Below are 9,629 nucleotides of genomic sequence, written 5' to 3' on the forward strand. Positions count from 1 at the left end.
TATATGCAAGATTTGCATCCATATTTGGTGTCTAGGAAGGAGCATTCTTAGAAAGTCCTTATTAATCTACTTCTAATACGGCTGTTAATTTATACTTTGGCTGTGCAATCCTGCTATTTAGAATCCCAAAATTTATCCTTAACCAAGAGCTGATTACTTGATTACCTATTGCCAACTTGTATGTGTTTCATTAGGAGAGAAATTTTGCAAGGCTTTATAGGGTTCCATTATTCCGTATCCATACACTGGGTTTGGGGTCTACATGATTTTGTGATTGTGAAGGGGGTTCGGACGCCACATGATCACACCCCATGACCCCCCAATAATTATTCCTTGTAAAAGGGGTTTGTGTGCTTAGACTTTTTGACTCTTAATTGCGTGGTTAGTTAAGCATTAAATGTGAGCCTAGTCCTCGTCCTAGCCTATCATCTCAATCTATGATAGATAGCCATTAGCCGCCTACCTTCAATTCTTGGCACGCAACCATCAGTGGACCAGTCAGTAAGAAAATGACATTGAAGAAATAGAGGAAATTTGGATTAAAAAAGAAGTTACAGCATTCTGAAAAGAAATACTGATCAATATTATATCACCACGAGCTACCCTATGGCCATCCCTTAGTGAGCACATTGTTCATTGAGTCTTTAGCTTCTTATTTCTTGGAGAATATTTCTTATTAGCTTCCAAGGACATGCCACCAAGAGAGAACTATTGGCTGTTAGTTTCCGAACTTCTGAATGAACTCATATATATGAGCACTGATTTCCTCTGGCTTTTCTTGGTTGATAAAGTGAGCTACTCCTTCCATCACCACCACTTCTTCCAGAAGTGGGACGTCTTTCTTGAAACCACCTTCGTGTATATATTCCTTGGCACCGGGGGTGTTATAAGTTGTATCCAAGTCCCCTACAATAAATTTCACTGGCACTTTTATCTGTGCTCCTGTCCAAGCTGCTGTGAGCTCCCAGGTCCTGTAATCCAAGAAACAAAAGATTGAAACTAACCCCTGCTACATACTCATGTAATAGAAATTCTGGCACAAGTACGTACAGGTCTAGTGCGCGGTAGTAGCTGAGTCCTCCAGTGAAACCTTTGTGCCTATAATTGGTGGCAAAATAATCTATGTCTTCCTCAGTCAACCATGAGGGCAACGTGGATGGAGCCTGCATATAGTCCGTGAATCCTTTATCTTTAGGAGCACAAGGTGGGCTTGGATTGCGGCTTGAAAGTAGTGCTTTCATCAGTATCGTTGTATCAATCTGTGCAAAGTCTTTCTCTGTCTCCCCAGGTTCCTACAATACCCATATTGTTTCATTTGGTGGTATAATTCACGGTTATATCCCAATTGTTTCATTTAGTGGTAAACGCCACATGCCTGGAAAAATATCTTATGACGTAGATTCTAATTTGGTGTGGTGGAGAGTATTGGATTGAGTTTAGGCAATTCGGTATTCTAAAAATTGGTTTATATACATGATATATACATAGTAGAGGTCGTTTATATATTAGAAGACATGTATCAAGGCGAAGATTTATGTACATATATGAGGGGTCAATAAATGCATTGTTTCATGTATTTGGCTATATTCATATATCTAGGAGCCTCTAAATATGTATTTGCTCCTGTGAGGCAATCATGTGGAGAGAAACAGAGTGTGAAGAAAGAGCAAGGTCAAACTGAGTTGATGAACTACGATAAGCATACGGAAAAGGAAAACATAGTCTACAGAGTTTATCCATTTTGGACGACAAGGCCTTGTTGGAAATCTGACATGCCAAATACAGTCAAATACTGGAGAAATAAGATCACCTGAAACCTGCAGACATAGTATCCATCACCCATCATAGCTCGCATTGCTTCTACGGGCTTTATAGAAGGATGCCTAGGCCGAAACGCAACACTCATGTTGACCAGGGCCTTGATACGATCGGGCCGGAACAAGCAGAAGTACCAACAAATAATAGCCCCCCAATCATGGCCTACTAGGAAGACTTGATCCAAGCCCAGAGCATCCAACAGGCCAACTAAGTCGCCAACAATGTGGAGGGCAGTGTAACTTGTTGGGGAAGGCGGCGCTTCAGATTCCCCGTAACCGCGGAGATCCGGGGCGATTGTGCGGTAGCCTTGGGAGGATAGGGAGAGCATCTGGTGACGCCATGTGTACCAGAGCTCCGGGAAACCATGAACAAACAGCACTGCTGGGCCTTCACCTATCTCTGCTACGTGCATGTTTATGCCATTCACTCTTACTGTTTTATGCTCTATCTTCTCCATCTTCTTCTTTCTCACTCTAAGCGCATTGCCTGATTGGCCTCCTGCTTTGCTTTTAACACCCTGCTAGTTCTTGTCTAGAGAGAGAGAGAGAGAGAGAGGATAGTAGTATTATGTGCCATACAAACTTCGTTTTCTGGATTATTGTAGACAAGTTGTAGTTAGGTATATCTTGTGGAGGTAGCCGGTGGGTAGATCGAGGATCAGGAAGCTGTTAACACGCTACGTATTGGCCAACAAGGTTTTGTTTTTCAATGGTTGACATACTGTTTTGTGATTTTTTATGGTAATGGATGGGCGAATTATATGGGGAGAAAGTTGGGAATTTATATACGGAATATTTAAATATTCATCCTATTTATCCATGTCATGTAAGAATTTATCCCGCTCTTTTTTCATACTTATGTTTTCATCCTTTTAGTGTGTGAATTTCCTTTCTTATCCTTTTCACTATAATATACATATATTATGTTATATTGCTTTCCTAATTTAGTGGGATTAGATTTGATTGTTTTCCCAATTTAGTGGGATTGGATTGGATTATTTTTCTAATTCAATGTTATATTGCTTTCCTATTTTAGTGGGATTGGATTTGATTGTTTTTCCAATTTAGTGGGATTGGATTTGATTGTTTTCCCAATTTAGTGGGATTGGATTGGATTATTTTTCTAATTCAATGGGATTTGGTAAATTTCAATATGATTGATTACTTATTTTTTAGATTTGATTGTTTTCCCAATTTAGTGGGATTGGATTGGATTATTTTCCTAATTCAATGTTATAATTGCTTTCCTATTTTAGTGGGATTGGATTTGATTGTTTTCCCAATTTAGTGGGATTGGATTGGATTATTTTTCTAATTCAATGGGATTTGGTAAATTTCAATATGATTGATTACTTATTTTTTAGATTTGATTGTTTTCCCAATTTAGTGGGATTGGATTGGATTATTTTCCTAATTCAATGTTATAATTGCTTTCCTATTTTAGTGGGATTGGATTTGATTGTTTTTCCAATTTAGTGGGATTGGATTGGATTATTTTTCTAATTCAATGGGATTTGGTAAATTTCAATATGATTGATTACTTATTTTTAGGAATATAACATGATAAGTTGACCACATATTTGCATTTTTTCTTCATCCTTCGAGTTGGCCAACCAGATAACAGAAAGTCATATTTTTCATTGATCTTATTACATGGAACATGACTAAATTACCGTAAAAAAATATATAACAAGACATTCAAACCGTTACATGGTTAAATTACCATGACGATTACTACGTGGACACGATTAATATCCCATGATTCGAACAAATATTTCATAGTAAATGGTTCAAATAAACAAAAAACCATGCCAAATTGTTCAGTTACTTTGAATACCGGAAGCGGCGGATCCCAAGTCGGGTAATTTGGAGGGAGTAGAGGGCCGGGTTGGGACGTCCAAATTGTTCAGTTTATGCAGAAATTAGGGATCACTAAATTGTTTGTTCTTTATTCGTTGATTCAAGTTAACTGGTCAATGGATATGCTTAAGCAATTGTTTTTGTGTTGTTGGATTCGTTTGACAAGGGTTGAGATATTGCACGTGAGCCTAGTATTGATTTGTGTGCTGTGATTGTTCAACTCATGCCTTTGTATGCGCTAGTAGTAAGAAAAAGGGGATTGCTATGTTTTCTGGAGAAATATGCATGTAATGAATGCTAGGCTGGTATTGTATCCATTCATAATTGTCAAGTGTAAGCCATATGGCCCATATCCGAGATGGATGCTGTCAACATTTATATTTTATTTATTTTTTCAAAATGAATTATAGATTATTACATTTCATTTTAAAATACTGTCCAATTGGACTTTGAAACGAGCACTTGAAATTACGAGATTATGCCTTGTAAAGAGTACATCAATCAATCGTTGCAATAAAATGCTTTAAAATTTGTCTAGGATATCCAAAGATGCGTCCCTTTGACCATAAAAGTAGAGCATTATTCAAACCGAATAAATGGCTGGAGGCTACAAAAGCCTTCATAGCTTCTGATCTTGTTTTGATCATCAAATCATTTTCCTTAGACCATATTTTGTCCACCAAATATTCAAAGATCATTTCAATTATCTATTATCTATCCTATGCTGCCATTCTGACACACCTATTTTCTGAAATTTTTTGGAAATATTGCAGAAATTGTACAAGACAAGAATCTCAGGTAGAATACTACGGACGTATGGACAATAGTAGAGAAAAATAATGTGGCCCTAAAGTTAAGGTAATTCATCACCATTTTTGACAAATACGTATTTGTGAAAAAGAATCCATCAATCAGCTTAAGCCATTCATTCGTCTTGATACGCAAAAGCTAATGGCACAGCATGTTGGTCTGGTCCTGGAGTATCCAAATTATTTGGAGTAACATCTCAAAAACAGCCCACCAGAAAAAATGCAAATAAGAAAGAGGGACAGCCCGCCCTCTTCACTGTATTGGGTCAATTTTGGTCCCGTTCCCTTAGGCCCACGGTAGGCCATTTATCTGCACTCGACGACGAGTTGAGTTTTGATCACCCTCATTTCTCTTCTCAGTGGTGACCTAAGTTCGAGTACCTTGGGGAGCAAGTTTGGGGTTCAGGGCTATGGATAGCCTCTGAACCCCCCGTTGACTAACGCACTAGCATCCCGCTAGCCATTGTTGATGTATAACGAATGTCAAAAAACTTAAAACTGTGAACATTACTCTCATTCTTTTTGGTTGAAATGGCGTAGATTCCATCACAAAGTGATGTCATGTTTACCAAAAAGTGTATTGTAGGGGTAAGACCTACACCATTTTCAACTAATAAGAAAAGGGCTAATGTTCACCCTCTTTTAAGGAGGGTAAACAAAATTGCACTCCTTGATGACAGACATGAATTAGAAAGAAGTTTTGTCACAAACATATGTAACCGAACTGGGGGTTGGTGCTGTCCCAGACGATCTCGGTCTGCTCTGATCCTGTTTCGATGATTAGAAACGTTTTCTTTGTAGAGATCGTTGAGTAGAAGAAGTGTGCCAAAAATCAGCTCGATTTGATATCATTAAGTGCATAATCAATACACATATAACTCGGCAATAATGGGTTCTAGTGGTGTTGATCAAGTGTTTTTGATTCATTCTTATCAAGAAAAAAATATTTCGATCAAACACTTAATAATATCCGATTAATTTGATTTTTGTCACTCTTTTTCCACTCGACGAACTCTATGAAGTGAACGTTTTGATCATCGGGACGAGACGGAAAAAATACTCTCAGTCCTATAACAACACACAAATACTTACACAAACTCACTTACAATAAGAGTCGATCCCACACTTTTTTTTTATCGGCAAAATTACATTTTATTAGGGATAGGGAAAGGGATTCCAACTGAAAGTTGAAAACATACAACTAGATGGACAAAAGCCCATTACAACATCTGAGAGCTTAAAGTGTCTAGATAAAACACCTAAGGGCGCGACACACTTTGGACGTCTCCGGTGTGTGTGTGTGGTGGTGGCATTGTTGTTGGTCACAATCATCACTTTCGTTTCAATTGGGCTACGGGACTAGCGGAAAGTTGAACTAGAAAAATACTCCGTACTCACATTAGATTTGGGTCATACGTGAAAATGGAGCGCATATTTAATTATACTCAGTACGAGTACGTAGTAGTATGATTTTCGGTATACGTCTTTTGGCATTTTTCTAGTGAGAGAGTGCTTGGAATTTTGGTCATACTAATAACGCTGTTTCTTATGAACTTAACTTGAATCTATTAGTTTTATCTTTACTTGAATTTTTTTTTCTCATTTGTTAGTTTTGCATCAAAATTTTGTGGGTTATTGATTCGTCTTGATAAAGGAAATCGGAAAAGTAATTTTTTTTTTTACTTTTACCCAAATATTTTGAAAAATAACCACAAAAAAAGTAAAAAATTTCAAATAAGGGTAAAACTCTTAGATTTAAGTTAAATTCATAAGTTCTCCTAAAGTTATAAAAAATTAAGGTACTTTTGTCCTTAGTTGTTTTTTTTTTTTTTTTTGCATTTGTTAGTTTGTGTCAAACTTTTGTGGATTATTAATTTGTCTCAATGAGAGAAATCAGAAAAGTAAAAAAAAAATTATTTTTACCCTAATATTTTGAAAAATAACCATTTTTTAGCAAAATAAGTCAACTTATTTCACTAATTTTGCTAAAAGTTGTTATTTCTCAAAATACTTGGATAAAAATACTCTTTTTTTTTTTACTTTTTCGATTTCCCTCATCGTAACGAATTAATAATTCACAAAAATTAAGCACAAAACTAATAAATCCAAAAAAAAATTAAATAAGAACAAAATCAACTTAATTTCTTATAAATTTAGGAGAACTTTAACAGCCTCTCAAGAGTCAGAGTCGTGCAGTTTTTTTTTTTGAACCGCAGAGTCATGCAGTTTAAATTCGTAAACTTGATACCCACAACGGACCGGCAGTCCAATCAGTGGATAGTGAAAGAGGCCTCTGATCTGATCTGATCTGAACTGCCAATGAGGAACTAGAAAGAAACAAAAGCAACTATACATCACGGGATCACATGGCATCACCACATGGCGTCCTATCCTATCTAGCAACTCCCCTTCCTATCCACCAAATCAATTCTATGAATATACTCGTCGTAGTAGCAGTAGTAACGATGAAGCCCAAGATTAGTCTGGTTAGTTGGTGAGTTTGCTCTTCAATAATTAACCAGATTTCGATTTCTTAAGATTAGGTTGCAAGAAAAAATAATTTTTTTTTGAATCTAGTAGACTTGGCATTGATAGTCTGCTTTAATTTGACCGGATCGGAGAAGAAATTAATCGAGATGCACATAGCTCGTTTGAACACCCTTGACCGTCAAGGGAAAAGAAAAAAAAATCATATCTTCAACAACCGGGCACTGACGGGATGTAAATGGGACATGATCAACTTAACCTTACGACAACGAAATACTCCATCCCTTCTATTTTCATTGTGTATTTAAAAAACATATAAAAGACAAACAGAATAATGGATAATGAAAATAAGACGGAGGGAGTACCAACTAGCTATCCGGATATGATAGTAGTTTAGTTACCAAATATTCCGTCGTTGTCAACAGTAAATTTCCCTAAAGCAATATTAGCGTTCCCCATCACTCTCGAAATAATCATAATCTTTACTTACTGCATGCATCTTCTTTCAAATCAACAAAAGTTTTCACGAATTACCGCATGCATCTTCTTTGCCATTAAAGCTTGGGTAGAGTGTGGAAGTGAAATAGGGCCCATTATAGTAGTGTGGAATTAGAGCCAGTCCAGTCCATTATTAACGAGACATCATTATGGAGTAGTTTGCTTTTGGGCATGTGTGTGTGAGAGAGAGAGAGAGCACATGTTGTTTAGCCCCAAAAATGAAGAGCCACATGATGATAAGTAAAAAGAGCATATCACTCCAACAAAGATGCTACTAATGTCCAATCTGGGCCATTATTTTCAGACCAAGGACTCGATCTTCCATGTTCTTTCCATAGTTGTCAATCCCGTACCGTACAAGCCGGTACGTACCGGATTTGAAGAAAATCGGTACCCTAACACTCCAATACCGTTTCGGACCAAATACCGGTCGGTACCGGCCGTTTCAGAAAATACCGGCCGGAAAACAGTTACCGGAAATTCCGTCCGGAATTTTGCACGGCTCCGTAAAAGTGACGAATGAGATTGAGATTGAGCTCCGTAAAATTTTGTATGATGCTATGGTGTCCCCGGTCATTTTGGGGACACCGTAATTTTTGACATAACTTCACCATTATGAGCATAATCAAAATCCATTACAAACATAACAGAATCCAAACAAGGCATAACCAAGGAATATTCAAAAAACCAACCAAGGCATAACAAAACCCAACCAAGGCATAACAAATAAGTTATGCCTTGCTATGGTTCTGTTATGCTCATAATGGTTTTGGTTATGCTCATAAATGGGTTTTGGTTATGCTCATAAATGGGTTTTGGTTATGCTCATAAATGGGTTTTGGTTATACTCATAATGATTTTGTCATGCCAAAAGTTACGGTGTCCCCCAAAATGACCGGGGACACCGAAGTCCTTCCCGGGAAATGCTACGGTGTCCACCTGCCGTTTGGGGACACCGTAACTTTTGGCATAACCGACCACTAAAAGCATAACAAAAATCAGTGATGTGTATAACCAAAACCTTACAAAGGCATAAATCCAAAATCCCCAAAATTTATGGGGATTTTGAGGGTTATGCCTCTGTAAGGTTTTAGTTATGCACATCACTGATTTTTGTTATGCTTTTAATGGTCAGTTATGCCAAAAGTTACGGTGTCCCAAAATGACCGGAAACACCGTAGCATCATCCCTTTTTTTTCCCCCTCTTGTCGCATTGTTCTATAAGTCGCAACTTGAACAGTTATAACAATCAGCATTCCCCGAGATGAGATGAAATCATGAAACATTCGAAAGGGGAATAGAGATGGAGCTCCAATTTGTGGAACAAATGCTCTTCTTCTTCTTCTTCTTTTTTTTTTTCTAGGACTATCAGGAGTTTTCAGGCCAGTTAGTCCAGCTAACTCATACATCGACGAATTCCCTTCCGGTCTGATAAAGACAGGTTATCCACGCCACCACTCCGAGATTAGAGAATTCACGAGAAATAATTTTTTTGTGGCTTAACCTAAGAGTTGAACTCTAAACAATTGTGCGGGGAGCACACCACCAACCCGGACTAACCCTGGGGATTGGAGTGCTCTCTTTATTGATTTGAAAAAGGAGATCCATATCCTTGTTTTTTTTTGATCCGCAGGAGATCCATATCCTGATTTCCTGATTCCCGTGTCCGGTTCCATCCACATTATGGGTCTCATTTGACAGTTTTCTGGAAACACATTGAACCCAATATTGAAGCCTGAAGCCCCCCCCAGGCACATGCATTTTTTTGTTCATCACCTTTACCCGACAGCAGATTTGATTTGTTACTCTGCTACACGTTACTCTTTGAGACTTTAGCCTATTTACGTGATATTCTCCATTTTGCTCCGATTCTTGTCCCGGAGATGCGGGAACACAAACAGAGCAACTGAATTTGCAGAAGTTTCGGTAGCTTTAATTGTGAGTAGTGTTTTCTACGTCCGAGTGCAGGCGCGGGTGTGGGTGTGGGACCGCGAGGGTCAAAGCGTCTTCTAAAAATCTTACAAACAAGAGGAATTCATGAGTAGGAAAGTGAGAGCTGGAGCAAATGCCATTTTGAAAAATTATGTGATTAAGGAACATATTTCTGCCCTAGTATTAGTGCAGTCTGTGTCAATAGTTAATTTATAAACAAATTGGA

General features: G+C 37.8%; 1 protein-coding gene across 1 annotated transcript; it reads right to left on the minus strand.

The window, feature by feature from the left end:
* Window positions 1-515: 515 nt before the first annotated feature.
* LOC131304921 (uncharacterized) lies at window positions 516-2,432 on the minus strand. Its single transcript, XM_058332365.1, has 3 exons — window positions 1,811-2,432; window positions 1,051-1,292; window positions 516-971 (listed from the first exon to the last, which is right to left on the minus strand). The coding sequence occupies exons 1-3, from the start codon at window positions 2,273-2,275 to the stop codon at window positions 719-721; spliced, it is 960 nt and encodes a 319-aa protein (XP_058188348.1). The 5' UTR covers window positions 2,276-2,432; the 3' UTR covers window positions 516-718.
* Between the last annotated feature and the right edge of the window lie 7,197 nt (window positions 2,433-9,629).

Source organism: Rhododendron vialii, chromosome 1a, assembly GCF_030253575.1.
Source record: "Rhododendron vialii isolate Sample 1 chromosome 1a, ASM3025357v1".
NCBI lineage: Eukaryota > Viridiplantae > Streptophyta > Magnoliopsida > Ericales > Ericaceae > Rhododendron > Rhododendron vialii.

Bases quoted from the DNA above. Each gene is read 5' to 3' on its own strand.
- LOC131304921 (XM_058332365.1), bottom strand. From the start codon at position 2,275: ATGGAGAAGATAGAGCATAAAACAGTAAGAGTGAATGGCATAAACATG. The intron at 1,293-1,810 runs GTGATCTTATTT...TGGGTATTGTAG, and splicing joins ACTATGTCTGCAGGTTTCAG to GAACCTGGGGAGACAGAGAA. The intron at 972-1,050 runs GTACGTACTTGT...CTTGGATTACAG, and splicing joins TACTACCGCGCACTAGACCT to GACCTGGGAGCTCACAGCAG.